General features: G+C 38.1%; 1 protein-coding gene across 1 annotated transcript in view; it reads right to left on the bottom strand.

Annotated features, from left to right (window-relative positions):
* The window catches only part of LOC108392748 (cytidine monophosphate-N-acetylneuraminic acid hydroxylase), a 111,639-nt gene that overhangs the window by 76,513 nt on the left and 17,142 nt on the right, over positions 1-17,984 (bottom strand). Inside the window, exon 2 of the mRNA XM_036994427.2 lies at positions 8,704-8,752. Within this exon, the coding sequence (XP_036850322.1) occupies positions 8,704-8,714 (11 nt within the window). The 5' untranslated portion in view covers positions 8,715-8,752. The remainder of the gene's footprint in view (positions 1-8,703; positions 8,753-17,984) is intronic.

Here is a 17,984-nt window from a genome sequence, read left to right as displayed (position 1 = left end):
GACGTCTTCTCGCACCACTTCTATTCAACATTATACTAGAAGTTCTACTCAAACAAATCAGGCTAAATAAATAAATGAAAGGCATCTAGATAGGAAAGTAAAAGTAAAACTATTTGCAGACAACATGATCCTGAATATAGAAAATCCTAAGAAAATTACAAAAAAATTTCTAGCATTATTGGACAAGTTCAGCAAAGTTGCAGACACAAGAGCATTAACAAAACTCAATTGCATTTCTGTATACTACCAATAAACAACCCAGAAAAGAGATTACAAAAAAAATTCCATTCAGAATACCGTCAGAAAGGATAAAGCGCTTACAAGCCAGTTCAACAAAAAAAGTGCAAGACTTGTACACTGAAAACTACAAAACACTGTTGAAAAAAGTTAAAGATCTAAATACAGAGAAAGACATTCCATGTTCATGGATCAGAAGACTTAAAATTATTAAGTTGGAAATATTCCCCAAATTGATCTACAGGTTCAATGCAATCCCTAGCCAAAAATCAGAATTTAACAAGATGATTCTAAAATTCTTATGGAAATGCAAAGGACCCAGAATAGTCAAAGCAATTTTGAAAAAGAAGAATGAAGTTGGAGGACTCATACTTATTACAAAGCTGTAATAATCCAGACAGTGTGGTATTGGAATGAAGACAAACATGTAAGTCAGTGGAATAAGATGGAGAGTCCACAAATAAACCCATGCCAAGTATGGTACCAAGACCACAATCATTTAAAGAATTGTCTTTTCAACAAGTGATGTTGGGACAACTGAATAGCCACATGCAAAAGGATGGAATGTACTCCTACCCCACACCACAAACAAAAATTAACTCAAAGTGAATCATAGACCTAAATGTAATATTTAAAGCTTTAAAACCTTTAGAAGAAAACTGTAGGGAGTGAGCTGGAGGATTTAGGGCTAATTAAGGAAAAAGATGACCACAAGATGGCAATAACACACATATGAATTATTTGGGTGAAGCTCTGACAAGTATGCTTGAAGGGGAAGCTGTTCACACTGTGAAACTGTACAAAGGTTTAGTGGGGCCACCTGCCAGAGAGCAAGGGAACCTCCAAGGGAGAAAGGGATTGTGGGGGTGGGTGGGATGGTAGCATTTGTGTCTAGGGGATATCAGTCGAGCAGTACAGTGGGGAGTCTTTGTGTCAGAGAGTTCAAAGGACAATAGAGCTTAGGATCTTTATAGTACCAGGGCTTATCTATGGTAATAGTTGTTGTCCAGCTTCATGGGATATGCAAAGAGGTCTTTATATGACTAAATTCTGCTTACTTGGGCTATGTTTAGAACAAGTGGATATATAAAAATTTGATTTTGGTGCTGCCAGCTTTTGAACTAAATGGATCTGTGCCTGCTATTAACCTAGAGCTCGATCTGTCTCATTTATATTTTTAGAAAAATAGGAATAAATCTTTATGAACTTGGGTCAGGAAATGATATCTTAAATACCATAACAAGTGAAGAAAGCACGAATGAAAAAGGAAAAAACTGATAAACTTGCATTTTGCTCCCAAAATAAAAACATTTCCACTTCAAATGATATCATCAAGAAAGTAAAAAGACATCACACAAGCCAAGAGAAAATATTTATATATTACACATTGAATAATGAACTTGCATCAAGAACATATTTTTTAAACTCCAAAAGGTAGAAGAGGAGGGAATACTTCAAATTCATTCTATGAGGCCAGCATTACATTAACTAAAATGAGGCAAAGACACCACAAAGAAAGAAACTTTAAGACCAGCATCTCTGATGAACATAGAAGCAAAAATCCTCAACAAAATATTAGCAAACTGAATTAAAAAATACATCAAAAGGATCATCCATCACGACCAAGTGGGATTTATTCCAGTGATGCAAGGATGGTACAATACTCATATATCAATCAATATCATACACCTCATTAGCAAAAAGAAGGATAAAATTCAACATCCATTCATGATAAAAACTCTTAAAAAATGGGTAAAGAGGGTACATACCTCAACATAAAATAGCCATATATGACATATCCACAGCTAACATCATACTGAATGGCAAAAAGCTGAAAGCTTTTCCTAGAAGATTAGGAATAAGACAAAGACGCCCACCCTCACCACTTTCATTCAACGTAGTACTGGAGGTCCTAGCCATGGCAATCAGACAAGATGAAGAGAAAAAAGGCATCCAAATTGGTAAGGAAGAAGTTACACTGTAAGTATTTGCAGCTGACATGATATTATACATAGAAAACCCTAAAGAGTCCACCAAAAATCTATTAAAATTAATAACTGGATTCAACAAAGTTCCAGCACACAAAATTAATATGCAAAAATCGTTGTATTCCTAAATACTAATAAACTAGCAGAAAGAGAAATCAATAAGACAATTCCATTTACAATAGTATCAAAAAGAATAGAAAATAAAATACCTAGGAATAAGCCTAACCAAGGAGGTGAAAGACCTATACCCTGAAAACTACAAGACACTCATGAGAGATATTAAAGAAGATACCAATAAATAGAAACACACCCATGCTCATGGATAGGAAGAATTAATATTGTCAAATGGTCATCCTGCCTAAAGCAATCTACAGATTCAGTGCAATCCCTATCAAAATACCAACAGCATTCTTCAATGAACTGGAACAAATAGTTTTAAAATTCATATGGAACCACAAAAGACCCTGAATAGCCAAATCAATCCTGAGAAGGAAGAATAAAGTGGGGTGTAGGGGGAAGGAATACACTCCCTGACTTCAAGCTCTCCTACAAAGCCACAGTATTCAAGACAATTTGGTACTGGCACAAGAACAGACCCATAGACCAATGGAACAGACTAGAGAGCCCTGATATAAACCCAACCATATATGGTCAATTAATATACGATAAAGGAGCCATGGACATACAATGGGGGAAATGATAGCCTCTTCAACAACTGATGTTGGCAAAACTGGACAGCTACATGTAAGAGAATGAAACTGGATTATTGTTTAACCCCATACACAAAAGTAAACTCAAAATGGATCAAAGATCTGAATGTAGTCATGAAACCATAAAACCATTAGAAGAAATCATAGGCAAAAATCTCCTGAATATAAGCACAAGCAGTTTTTCCTGAACACATCTCCTTGGGCAAGGGAAACAAAAGCAAAAATAAACAAATGGGACTACATCAAACTAAAAAGTTTTTGTACAGCAAAGGACACCATCAGCAGAATAAAATGGCATCCTATAGTATGGGAGAATATATTTATAAATGACATCCAATTAGGGGTTAACATCCAAAATATATAAAGAACTCACATGCCTCAACACCCAAAAAGTAAATAACCCAATTAAAAAATGGGCAGAGGATCTGAACAGACACTTCTCCCAAGAAGAAATTCTGATGGCCAACAGGCACATGAAAAGATGCTCAACATCGCTAATTATCAGAAAAATGCAAATTAAAACCACAGTGAGATATCACCTCACACCAGTAAGGATGGCCAATAACCAAAAGACAAGGAGCAACAAATGTTGGCGAGGCTGTGGAGAAAGGGGAACCCTCCTACACTGCTGGTGGGAATGTAAATTAGTTCAACCATTGCGGAAAGCAATATGGAGTTCTTTCAAAGAACTAAAAATAGAAATACCATTTGACCCAGGAATTCCACTCCTAGGAATTTACCCAAAGAAAACAAGATCCCTGATTCAAAAAGACATATGCACCCCTATGTTTATCGCAGCACTGTTTACAATAGCCAAGATATGGAAGCAACCTAAGTGTCCACCAGTAGATGAATGGATAAAGAAAAGGTGGTACATATACATGATATAATACTATTCAGCCATAAAGAAAGGAGATCCTGACATTTGCAGCAACATGGATGGAACTAGAGGGTATTATGCTCAGTGAAATAAGCCAGGCAAAGACAGATACCATATGATTTCACTTATGTGTGGAATATAAAAATAAAACCGAACAAAGTGAACAAAATAGCAAAGACTCATAGACATTGAGAAGTTACTGTTGGGTACCATCAGGGAGGGGTTGGGGTGGCTGGGTGGGGAGGGTGAGGGAGATAAATGGGGACAAAATTCTCAATCATAATGTAAGTGTGTCAAGGGGAGAATTGTACAGCATGGAGAATACAGTCTCCATGTATTCTCATAATTCTGTGACATCTTTCTATGATGACAGATAGTAACTGCACTTGTGGAGGCGAGAATTTAATAATATGGCTGACTGTTGAGCCACCGTTCTCTATACTTGAAACCAATGTTAGGTTGTATGTCAATGATAGTTCAATAAACGTTAAAAACGCATGCTGAGTGAAAGAAACCAGACACAGAAGGCCACATGTTTTACAATTACATTTATATGAAATTTCCAGGTAGGTACAGCATACAAAGTAGATTAGTGTTTGCTACGGGTGGGAGAGGGGGCGTGGACTGATCTTGGATATTAGGGTTCCCTTTGAGGTGATGGAAAGATTTTAAAATTAGATTGTGGTAATGACGGTATAACTCTTTAAATGTACTAAAGACTATTGACTAGTGCCTTAAATCAGGTCAATTTTATGGTATTCAAATTGTTTGTCAAAAAGGCGATTTTCAAAAAAAAAAAGAAAGAGGTAGACAATTCTGAAATGCTAATAAGTAATATTATTGGTTTTGGTTCATATTTTATGAACTTTTCTAGATATATACTGCATGATAAAAAATGAGAGAAATGTTATTTTAAATATGCATTTTCAAAGCATATGCATTCCTTGCTCATCCTGAGGTATAAACGTAAGTAACGCTCGCCCTCTGAGGAGGGAGCAGATCACCTTTGCCACCAGCTATGATCAATGCAGAAAATCCTGCTATCAATGCGTTTGCCTCGTTAAGTCCACCAAATTGCCTCTGGAGAGTGGCTTCCAGTGGCACGATGCTGGGAGTTTTAGGTTCTGCTTTAAAGAGAAGTACTTCTTATACATTATGCATGTGTAATAACGCTGATAATAATAATTAGGCTGCACCTAAAAGACAAAATACAGAGGAAAAAGAGGGAAGACATTACTCTAGGACATCTTCTCACTGTAAATTTCCTCTTTCCTTCTCTCTGCCACTGAGTTTTTACAACTTTTTATTTTGAAATAAAGTTTAAAATAAAAATAAAATAAACCTGACAGGTCTACTTGGAAATGGACTCAAAAGAATTTGCAAAAAAATAGTCCAGACTTCCCTGTACCCTTCAATTAGCTTCTCCTAATAGAAACACCAAATTTTGCTGCATTGCTGCATTACAATATCAAAACCAGGAAATTCTGATGTTGGTACAATACTGTTAACTAGAGTATAAACTTTATTCTGATGTCACCAGCTTGTACATACACCCATTTGCAAATGTGTATATAGTTCTATAAACTTCTATTCCTTGTAAAAATTCATGTAGCTATCACTGCAATCATGATATGTTAACTGTTCCATCGCCATCAGCAAGCTTATCTGGGGGAACTTCCAAGGACTGTCCTTTACGGTACCTGCTGCTGTGTCTGTTTTCTGGCAATCAGTGATTTGTTCTTTACCCTTATGTTGTCATTTCACGAATGACACATAAATGGAATCACACAGCATTGAACTGACTTTGAAACTGTCCAAATCTCTCCCATTAAAAAATAAAGTCAGCCTCACACACTCTCCAGCTAGCTCTCTTTCTCCTCGCCTGTATAATCAGACATACTGTTTGTAGTCGTTGTTTCTGCACACCTAACAGCTTTGCTAGTTTTCACCCTACATTTCTGGGTATTCTTTCTGTTTCCACTGTAGACTCATCCTTTACTTGGTCATTAAAAGTTGTAGCTCCTCAAATTTCAGCCCTACACCCTCTTCACCTGACATTTTTTCCCTTCGGGATCTCATCCATACCCAAGACTCCAGCACACAAATGATTCTCAAACACATATATGAGCAGACCTGAGCCATGAAGCCATGTTTGTATAGTTAACTGCCTTTCGTACAAATCCATTAGGATGTCTTAGAGACACCCAAAACCTAGCATGTCCAAAATTCAACTCAGCACATTGCACCCATCCCCAAACCTTCAAATGACCATGAGACCCTTTGTTATCTTTGACATCTCCCTTTCTTTCACTATCTCATATTCAATTCAAGTCCATGAAATTTACCTTTTAGGTCTACTTCCCAACCATCTTCCTCTACCACCCTGGTGCAACCTACCTTCTGGACCACTGCCATCACCCTAATCTAATCTAATCTGTTCTTTTCACTATGGAAAGAATAACATATTTTAAATGCGTATTTTGAAATAATCTCATCTTTCCAATTATTCTCTCACCTTTTAAAAATGCATCAATTTCCTTCCATTGCTCCTAGGAGAAAAAAAATTCCTAACATGGCATACTGACCCCTAATTACTTCCTCCAACTCATTTTGAACTATGCTCTTACTCCTAACAACGCCTGGCCTTCTTTCATTTCCTCAGAATACAACCTTACACCCAGAAGACACTTCTTTGATCCCTTCTTCACAGATTTAACTCTTCTTGTCCCTTACATCTCAGTTCAATCATCATCTCCACTGAGAAGTCTTCCCCAACGCCCAGGAGAAATTCATATTCTACTATTACACACTTTCATTCTAAAACATCATTGATACACAATCTTACATTGGTTTCAAGTACCCAACACAGTGGTTCAACAGTTACCCATATTATTAAATCCTCACCCCCACTGGTGTAGTTACTACCTTTCAATATAGAAAGATGTTACAGAATCACTGACTGTATTCTCCATGTTGTACAATTATCCCCATGACATATTTTCATTATGATTGAGAATTTTTGTCCCCATTTATCCCCCTCACCCTCCCCACCCAGCCACCCCAACCCCTCCCCCATGGGAACCAACAGTCACTTCTCAATGTCTATGAGTCTTCTTTTATTTTCTTCATTTTATTCGGTTTCATTTTTATATTCCACGCATAAGTGAAATCATATGGTATTTGTCCTTTCCTGCCTGGCTTATTTCACTGAGCATAATACCGTCTAGTTCCATCCATATTGTTGCAAATGGCGGGATCTCCTTTCTTCATGGCTGAATAATATTTCAGTGTGTATATGTACCACATTCTTCTTTATCCATTCTTCTATTCATGCACACTTAGGTTGCTTCCATAACTTAAGTATTGAAAATAATGTGACTATAAACATAGGGGTGCGTATATCTTTTTGAATTAGGGATTTTGTGGGGGTTTCGGGTAAATTTCTAGAAGTGGAATTGCTAGATCACATGGAATTTCTATTTTTAGTGTTTTGAGGAACCTCCATAGTTCGACAGCAGCCGCACCAATTTACATTCCCGCCAACAGTGTAGGAGGGTTCCTGTTTCTCCACATCCTCGCCAGCACTTGTTATTTTTTTGTCCTTTGGATAGTGACCATTCTAACTGGTGTAAGGTGGTACCTCATTGTGGTTTTGATTTACATTTCCCTGAACACTAACAATGTGGAGCATCTTTTCATGTGCTTGTTGGCCATCTGCATTTCTTCTTTGGAGAATTGTCTGTTCAGATCCTCTGCCCATTTTTAATTGGGTTCTTTTTTGGGATGGAGGCATATGAGTTCTTTATATATTTTGGATGTTAACGCCTTATAGGATAAATCATTTACAAATATATAGTACCTTTTTTCATGAGTTACCAAACTTGCAATTTCACCTTTAGTTATGAGATTAATATCTGAATCCCCTAAAAAATAATAATTCACGAAAACCACGTGAAGGAAGGAACCATGTCTCTGTGAGTTTGCTATTGCATCCCCAGAGCCTAGCATGCATGAGGAGGCCAATTAATATTTGTTGCAAGAATAAATGAATACTGCAATCAATGGCCCACAAACAGTGATTCTTACAAAACCTTTTTTATGAACCTGGGATTTAGACATGCCACCATTCTTAGAAAATCTTTAGAATAGCTTCATGTTTACTTGAGAACTACCCTGTACCCAAATACTACACTGACATTTTAAAAATGAAATATCCTACAGACAGTATTCCAATATGGTTAAGTAGCAGTCTAAAGGGTTTTTTTGCATTGCAATTGACATTTCCCCATGGAAACCAGTTGCAAAGAGCGATTAAGTTCAGATCCAACCTACAAAATCTTATCTATTCCTGCAAGAAGTCAGTATTTCACCACTAGGAGCTTTAAGACCGACTTGAATTAGTTTAGAGCACCTCTTAGTCCCAGGCACCCTCAGCTGCAAAGCCTGAGTCCTCCTGACTCATTTAGCCCTGAACCCCCGGTGTCTTCCTTGGTCCTAAAGCTTCCTGAGCCTCATGCAAAGCAGTAGGTAATGTACTGACAGAAGGAAAGGTCCAAAAGCATGATCTGCTGGGAACCAAGGAGAAAATTAGGGGAATCTACATTAAAGTAGATGCCCCATTGAGGTGGGTGGGTGAAGTGGACAGGGGTGTAAAGAGAGGGCTCTGGCAGATACAATATCCAGGGCAAGCAGGCATGGAAAGGCAAGCTCAATGCCCAAATAACTGGGTGAATTATGAATCAGGAGTACCCCAAAACTGTTTTAATATCATGAACTCCACCCCATCTCCCATCAAAAGATTTCAGTTCTTGTACATTTTCACAAGAAGTGAAGACAAACTACTAATAATATCAATCCTAAATTCTGTGGAAAAAAATTTAAACCATACCTTTGTTCCATTGCTGGTCAGAAGGGGCCAAGCAGCACAAAAACAGCTCCTTAGAGAAAGTAGAAACAGAATAAGATGGAAATCTTCTTTTAAACGGTGTTTAGAACTTCTAGAATGCCTGCAGCCTGGAAATTTCAATTTGCTTAGTAACAAATTTGATTTGATTTCTTTGAAGCCAGAAAACCTTTTGAAATGTAATTATGATAGCACAGCATATGAGAACTCAACAGGCAACTCAGACTTCTGGTAGCATAAACACTCGGCCAGCTAATATGAGCTTCAGTTTTTTTCCTATATCTGCCAACCTATCACCCTCTCAGCTCCACCCATTAGAGCCTAGCAAGTGGATGTGAGCTTCAGATAAACTCCTAACTCCCTGCCAAAACTGGCATAGGAAGTGTGTGTGTGTATGTGAGAGTGTGTGTGTGTGTGTATATACAGGCACTTGAATAGGATGAAAGAGGAACATTAAGGAGAATTGATACAACCCAGCCTCTGCTCTCTTCTGAAAGTGAGTCAGCCGGTCACATACATGCATGAACACTATTTTTTAATGCTTAATAGAAAAGAAAGGATACATGTACAGTCTTCCCCCACTGGGGTGTAGAGTTTAATTCTGGCCCCAGTTCACCCCTGATTTCTGCTCTCCTCTGACTGTGTTTCTGTCTTCCTAGCCCCTAGAGCCCAGACCAGTGTCAGTTCAGAGTCCAAACCTGGATGTCCTGAGAAGTCTATAATTCTTTTCTTGGTTTATTCTAAACGTCACGATTTGTACTTTAGAAAAAAGAGTGTGATGTTAAGTTCTCCAAACACTTTGTGTTATTCTTGTCTCTCTATAAGAGTGTAAGCTTCTGGAGTATAGGGAATGTGACTTAGGACTTCGTAATGTAGGTGGTCCTCCAACGCTTGACCAAAGTAAAGCCATTTTGATTACAGTAGTCATTTTAGAATAAGCTGCAGGGCTGCATTCCAAGGGAAAATGAGGGGACTATTCCCTTTACTTTGTTATGCTGGTGTGGAACCTAGGACAGCAAGAATGTTTACTGAGTGTGTTGAATCTCAAGATAAGAGGAAGGAACTCTACGCTTACCTGCCGGCTTGCATGTAGCACCCTTTCCTGTTTCCTGATAAAAATCAGCCTAACAGGCTGGGGAATGGTGACTGATAGAGCAGCCACCCGAATGCCATCCACCACTCTGTAAGTGACCCCCAAAACAGTTCATTTACTCACCAAGCTGGACTTGTCCATGTTCTTTGGCCTGTCAGTTCCCTCACAATTTGAGGGAAGGCATTTCTTTTATGTCTCTCTGGGAAATTCTCATAACAGACTTGTATTACCCATGAGTCTTACTATGGTGTGTAGGAAATAACTCAATGGCAAACCCCTAGTAAAGTAGCAAGAGGACATTTTAACCTGCTCTAGCTGAAGAAATGTCTGTTAATAGGATAAAGAAAAAAGGACTTCTACACAAGGCAATTCTTCTAGATAATACCTGGCCCCCAAAGTATTTGTATCCTTCCCAAATCAAGAAGGTCTCCCAAATTCTTCCTTCCCTGGCTCTAAGAACACATCACGTATTTTTAATGTTGCACTATAACTTATAGTAATCTTGAATATACAGTTTATGATTTTTTACATAGGTATACACCTATGTAACTACTTCCCACATTAAGGCATTGAACATTTTCATTACTCTAGCACACTCCTTCCAAGTCAATACCCTCTCAAACAACCATTCTTCTAACCCCTACCACCATAGCTTAGTTATGCTTCTCGTGAATTTTATATAGATGGAATCATACAGTTTATTTCTGGACTCTTTCTCCCACCATTATGACTGGGGGAGTTATCAATATTGTTATACACAGCACAAGTGGTGTTTTTCTCTTCACTGCTGTATAGTGTTCCATTGTGAAATATACTATGTTATTTATCCTATTGTTAGATATTTGGGTTATTCCTTGTTTTTGGCTATTATGATTAAACATGCTATTAACATTCATGTGTGTAACTCGTGGTGGACACAATCCCTCATTTGTGCTGGAAATATACCCAGGAGTAGCATTTCTGGGTCAAATGTTCTATAATAAGTAAACTTTGTGAGGTACTGCCAACCAAATTTCCTAAGAGATTGTACAATTTATGGTCCCAGTAAAAAATGTAAGAGTTCCTGTTGCAATATCACAGACTTTTTCACCAGACACTTGCAGTGTTTTCAGTGTGCAATTAGTCACCTGGACATGGCCAGTTACACACTAAGCAACTGTGAGTTCTGTTACCAGTTTTTTCAACCCTATTAATGCAAGCATACGGACAGCCCAGGAGAACTGGCACCCAAAGGTATAGTATGAGGACCAGCTGTACCACAAAAGTGGCTCTAAATCAGGTTAAAAAAAAACACACAGTAGGGTCTGTTATTTACTCCTGGTTAATGGTGATTCAAGTATCTGAGAGGAACAATTGTTCATAGTAGAACAGCATGTCTAGAGTCCATACTTTATTGCTGGAGGTTGTATGTTTACTACCTGTTTAATAAATTCCACATAAACCTCACTTAGGGAAAGGAAAGAGGAAACCACCAGCGGAAATTGAACACTGACATACACAATTGCTGAAGGAACCCACACCAACTGCCAATACCGAGAAATGTAGACCTATGTGTAGAAATAAGAAAAACCAGGAAGATATAGAGGAATCACTAGACATGGAGGTAAAATTAGATATCAGAGATAACAAGTTAAGCAATCAGAGCAAAGATCTCGTCAAGATAGATTTAGTAAAGGAAACCAGAGATATTTAAAAAAAAAATTTTCATTGTTTTAAGGTATAAAAATTGTCATTTTAATAGCAGTAACCTGAATATCCAAAGGAGAAAATAGATTTGGTGATACCATTTAAACTTGTTTAAGTATTGACAGAAAAATAAAGAAAACTTTAGAATTCTAGTGAAGGGAGTTCTGGAGTGAGAACAGGTTTGAAACTGGAAGGTAAGAAGAGAAGGCAATCACTAATTCAAAACGATGTATGCACCCCAAGTTTATTGCAGCATTATTTACAATGGCCAGGATATGGAAGCAACCTGTGTCAATTAATAGATGAATAGATAAAAAAGATGTGATACATATATACAATATACACAGCCATAAAAAAAAATGAAATCTTGCCATTTGCAAAAACATGGATGGACCTAGAGGGAATTATGCTAAGTGAAATAAGTCAAACAGATACCTATGATTCACTTATATGTGGAATCTAAGAAAATAACTAACAAACAAAATAGACATAGACTCATAAATACAGAGAACAAACTGGTGGTTGTCATAGGGGAGAGGGATGGGGAATGGGCAAAATAGGGGAAGGAGATAAAGAGATACCAACTTCTGATTATAAAATAAATAATTCACAGGCATGAAAAGTACAGAATAGGGAAAACAGTCAATAATACTGTAGTATCTTTGTACAGTGATGAATAGTAACTACACTAATCCTAGTGAACACTTTATAATGTCATAATTGTCAAATAAGTATATTGTACATCTGAAACCAATATAATATTGTGTATCAACTATAATTTAAAAAATCACAAGTCCATCAACACAAAAAAAAGAAAAGAAGAAGAAAAAGAAAGAGAGAGGCAGACCTATCAACAGGACAGGGAGAGGGGCCCTGCTAGGAAAGATGGTGCCTGAGAAATCCCTGGTGACAGGGTTACTGAAGGACTTTTCAGAGCAATGTTCACTTTCTGGAGGGCTGTATCAACCCTTCCTAACACTTCAGCAAAGAGTACCCTACACAAGGTGAATAGCATTTGAGAAACACAGCAAAAGAGATACATTCCATGTCTGGGGCAGGATGGGCTATACAAATGAATGAGATCAGATTACCTCAAAGAAAACTGGCCAAGACAGGACCACTAAATTAAAAATTTTTTTAATTAAAAAGAATTATAGGAGATTAAAGATGGCAGCGTGAGAGATGAGACAGAGACCTCCTTCTAAAACCACACATAATATGAAAATATAATTAATACAACTAGTCCTGAAAAAGCAACAGGAAAGAAGGCTGCAACAGACTGCATACACCTATAGAAAGGAAAAGACCTCACAGAACAGGGTAACATAGAAAAGCCGTGACCTAGTGGGACCCAAGTCCCTCCCCCACCCCAGCTCATTAGCGGGAGGAAGAAAAACGGAGCAGGGAGGGAGTGGAGGCCTGGGACTGCTGAACACCCAGCCCTGGAGATCTGCTCTGGGAGCACAAACCTACATTGCATGGTGCTCTGGTGATTAGGGGGTTGGAAAGCTAAGACTCTCTGCTGCTACACAATATTTGGGAAACTTCTTGTATTTTAAAAGTTACACAAGATGATCCAGCAATTCCACCTATAGATATACATCCAAAAGAATTTAAAGCAAAGACTAAAACAGATATTTGTACATCAATAATCAGAGCAGCATTAGTCAGAATAGCCAAAAGGTGGAAACAACACAAGTGACCATTAATAGATAAGGAGAGAAACAAAATGTGGTGTGTGTGTGTGTGTGTGTGTGTGTGTGTGTGTGTGTGTGTGTGTGTATGGATGTATCTCCAATGGAATATTACTTGGCCATTAAAAAGGAATTAAATTCTGATACATGCTACAACGTAGATGTACTAGAAAATACTATGCTAAATGACTTAAGCCAAACACAAAAGGACACATATTGTACAATTCCACTTAGATGAGATACTAGAATAGTCAAATTGAGACAGAATGTAAAATACAGTTACCAGAGGGTGGAAGAAGAAGTAACAGGGACCTATTGCTTCAACAGGCACAGAGTTTCTATTTGCGGTGATGAAAAAGTTCTGGAAAAGATGGTGGTGATGGTTACACAACCTTGTAAATGTACTTAATGCCACTGGTTGCACACTTAAAAGTGGTTAAGATGGTAACCCATTTTAGGATATATATATTCTTCTAAATATACCAATTTAATGACAGAAACTGGCAGAAAGAATTTAAAAAATGTGATCCAATAATATGCTGTCTATAAGAATTTCATTTCAGATATGACACGAGTAAGTTGAAAATAAAAGGACAGAAAAGATACACCACGCATACATTAAACAAAATAGCAGGATTTGACTATATCTAAATGTAATCAGTAATCATTAATTTCGAGTCATTCCTTTAAAATTTTAACTTTTGGATGGAAAAAGTCACTATTTGAGGCTAAACATGTTCACATTAATATTTTTCTAAACAAGCCAATATCAGTAAAGCGCATTACCTTATTCAGTCCCCTTTTAATAAAACACCAGTGTCCTCCTGTAATGTTTAAAGGCAGAAGCATGCTTGGGTAGGACAGACACATTGTCCCTTCCTCTATGGTGATACTTGGCTCCTATGATGTCACCATGCCTCCCCGACTGGTCATGTACACCGTGTCCTGATGGCTGCAATCACTCCTGAGTATGGGCAAATGGAGCTCAGAGGTGACTTAAGGTGATATTACAGACCCATCCTGCACTTTATGGAGCAAGGGACAGAGAGTTGGAGCAGATAATTGTGTTGAAGTTGCAGAACTGCAGGCCTTAAAAACAGCTGTTTGACACTAGTTCTCTTGATTCTTCTCCTCATTCTGTTCAAGTTCAAGACCAGAGTTTCTTGACCTGATCTGATATACAATGCAAAGGACCATCTAGGCCTGTTCCAATTCTAGTTTCCAGATGAACTAGAACTTAATTGCTCACAGAAACATGGAGAGGCAAGACTTTTAGTTTAAAAGGGGATAAAAATTGCATGTGAGTATGGTTTCCAGAATCAGAAACTAAATGTAAAATTGTGAGAAAGAAATAAAATCGAAGCATATACCCTTACAGAACTAAAACTCAATGACAAATATATGATACTGATTAATACTTAGTGAGGGTCACTTGCAAGAAATGTGGATATCCTCTTCAAATGGCCAGGTTTTGTGTTCGGCTTTTATGTAGAGAATTTATAATCTGTGATTCAGTAAAGGCATTCCTAGTCACTCTTCCTGGTAAGAGGAAGATACTAAGTTAGTGTGTGGTCAGCACTTTTGAAGGTCATAGTAAATATAAGGGAAATAATTTTTCTTAGGATATTTACTTCTGGGGGAGCTACAATACATAAAGGATATATGACTAAATAGTTACTAGAAATAGACTCTAGTTTAGAGAGATAAATATGTTATCCCCCTATCATTCCAGCAGTTTCAATATTATATTTTATTTCTCTGATGAGAAATGTTTGACCAAATATCTTCCACTTTGGAAATTAAAATAATTAGTTTATAGGAATTAGAGAAAGTGGCAGACTGAGTTTTTGAAAGACTGTGGTACCTTCCCACAGGCTATTTTTATAATGTGACCGACATTCCTCCCACTGAGATGTGGCATCTATGTTCCTTCCCCTTGTATCTTGGTAGAAGCTTGTGACTGCCCCCAACAACGGACTATGACAGAAGTGATGCTATGTGGCTTCTGAAGCTAGATCTAAAATAGAAGAGCTTCCACCTGGCCCTCTATGTTTTGGGCCTGTCCTTGGAGATGAGTCATCATGTTATGTATGAGGAAGCCTAGACCACATGACAGAACCACCCATAGGTGTCTGACAGCTCCAGTTCAGGGTTCAGCCTCCACCTATCTCAGGTGTGCAAGGGAATCAGCTTTCTGATCTTTCATCCCCAGGTGCTCAAGTCTTCCAGCTGAGGTTCCAGACAGCATGTAGGAGAAACCAGCTGTTCCTACTGTGCACTGACTGCCAATGCCTGAACCGCAGGTTCTGTGGACTTAATAAATGATTGTCTTCACTACTGAAAAAAAATTACTCAAGTAATATTTAAATTAAGCTTCTATTAGTATAAAATGAAAACATTACAGATAATGTCATGCTAGAGGGTCACAGACATGCAGCACTAGTATTACATAATACAGTTGTAACATTGGGTCTATTAGAGAAAAACTTATAGAAAAGTAATAAAGCTAATGGAGTACCTCCCCACCCCAAATTCTCATTTCCCCACAGTGTGGGCCAGGTGTAGTTGGTGTGTATGCATCATGACCAAAGTCTGACAGAAAAAGGCACCCTCTGACAGGAGTCTGGATGCACAAGAGGAAGGAGTGACCTCACACCGTGTCATACATTTAGGTTGTTACAACCTGTGTTGGCCTGTGGGATATTTGGGTTCTCTAGGTCATGAGAAATGAATGATGAGATTTCTGGGCCCAGGAAGAAGAGTAGGGAAAATGCATATTGAGGGCCTGAGTCTACACTGAAGGTCGAAGTCTGCATATAAATGGCCCTGGAGCGACCCTGAATTGCCTCTGTACATCCAGAATGTTAACATCAGCCAAAAGCCTTGCTGCCCCTTGGCAGACCAGTTCAAGGCAGCTCAGCCTGGCAGGAGATAGGTGCCCAGGCCATTCAGATTTGTTTCCTATCAGATATAAAGAGAAGAAAGTGAAAATCTCCCCTCATCTTCTCTGCCTTCCTCCCATCAGTTAAAACAATATTGAGTCATTTTTCACCCTTCAAATTAGCATCATTTTAAAAATGAATCATTTTGCTGAGCACACTGGGAACGGGATGAACTCATAATACTCTAGAAGTATAGACTGGTAGCTTGATGGGGAAATTTGGTGGTATCAAGTTTTAAATGTGAATATACTTGACTCAGCAATTCTTTTTCTATCCTAGTATAAGTTTTTTAAAGAACTACTTCAGCATTTGTACAAGAAGATGTCTGTTGCAACAATATACTGGAAATACTAACAGGAATGAGCAAAAAATTACAGCACATCCTTCTGAGGAATACTACACAGCAGTTAAGAATGAAGTTGCTTTATAGCTACCAGCATAAATAGGAATCTACAACACGTTTCTGTTCATTTACATTTTTTAATTTGGAATGTGTAAAAATTTTCTACTTATAGTTACTTTGGTTTAAAATTAATATCCAATTAATTAATGCTGCAAAACTGCTATAATATTGCTGGTAGTAATACATATTTGCTCACCAGCAGGTGAATCCTGGAATAGAATGATTACATTTGCATCCCCAGAGCATCTTAGAATCTAGTACTTTATAATTACTTAACTGTTTAATTAAGTAATGAAACAAGCCAGCAGCTTCAAATTTCCTTCCAGCTCCGGCACTTTGATTCTAACTGGGGATAAACTGTCTTTTCTAAAAGAGTGGTCGTGATGATACTGACCTCAGAGGGCTACTGTGATAATAATAAACAAAGCATGTAAAATTGAGTCCAAAGTTATAATTTCCCATGCAAATTCTAGGGGACATTTTGTTGTTGGTCTTCACTGGATAAAAATGACTTCCCTTCCAGGTTCAGGGTCACTCTGGGAAGTTGCAGAGAGCCTTCTTTAACGTGCATATTAGAAGGAGAGGTGAGATGTGAAAGAGGAGGAAGGAGGAACGGCCAGACATGAAAACACTGTGATAAAAGAGGAGGAGGGGCTGATGTCAAGTGCCGCACCTGAATGCTGGCCATGTTAAAAAGCAATCCTGATAGTTAGGAAATGCTTTATATTTGTAAGGAGCTTTAAGAGTGCACTGCACTTACTCCTCACAACCAGGGGTGGGGGAAGGGCCTCCAGAGAAGTTCCACTCCAGTTTCCTCATCTAATTGTCATTCTAGATCATATTTGATGGGAAATTAGATTGCAGGCTTTTAGAAATAATTGAAACAGAAACTGTGTGTAAACTTGCTTATAGTTTCCTAGGGCTGCCGTGACAAGCTATCACAAACTGGGTGGCTTAAAATAACAGAAATGCATTTCTTACAGTTCTACAGTCCAGAAGTCAGAAACCAAGGTGTCAGCACAGTTATTTCCTTCTAGGGGCTGTAAAGGAGAATCTGTCTATACCTCTCTCCTAGCTGCTATGCTGGCAATCCTTGGCATTCCTTGGCTTGTAGATCCATCACTTCATGCTCCGCCTCCATCTTTACAACCCCTTCTCTGTGTTTCTCCTCTCCTGTCTGTGTCTTTTCCTCTTCTTAAAAAGACACTTGCTATTGGACTTAGGCTCTACCTGGATAACCCAGGATGATCTCATCTTAAAATCTTCACTTATATCTACACAGATCCTTTTCCCCAAATATGGTCACATACAGAAGTTCCAGATAGACTTATCTGTGGAGTGGAGGCAATCACTCAATCCACCAGTGTATTTGGCTAATTTTAGTTCTGTAAGGAGGCTACTAGAAAATAAATATAAACTGAAGGGGAAGTAAAAGCTAAAAATAGAAA

The sequence above is a fragment of the Manis javanica genome, chromosome 16, assembly GCF_040802235.1.
Source record: "Manis javanica isolate MJ-LG chromosome 16, MJ_LKY, whole genome shotgun sequence".
NCBI classification, from domain to species: Eukaryota; Metazoa; Chordata; class Mammalia; order Pholidota; family Manidae; genus Manis; species Manis javanica.
The sequence above is the reverse complement of the archived record's forward strand: the minus strand, read 5'-3'. Positions and strand labels throughout refer to the sequence as shown.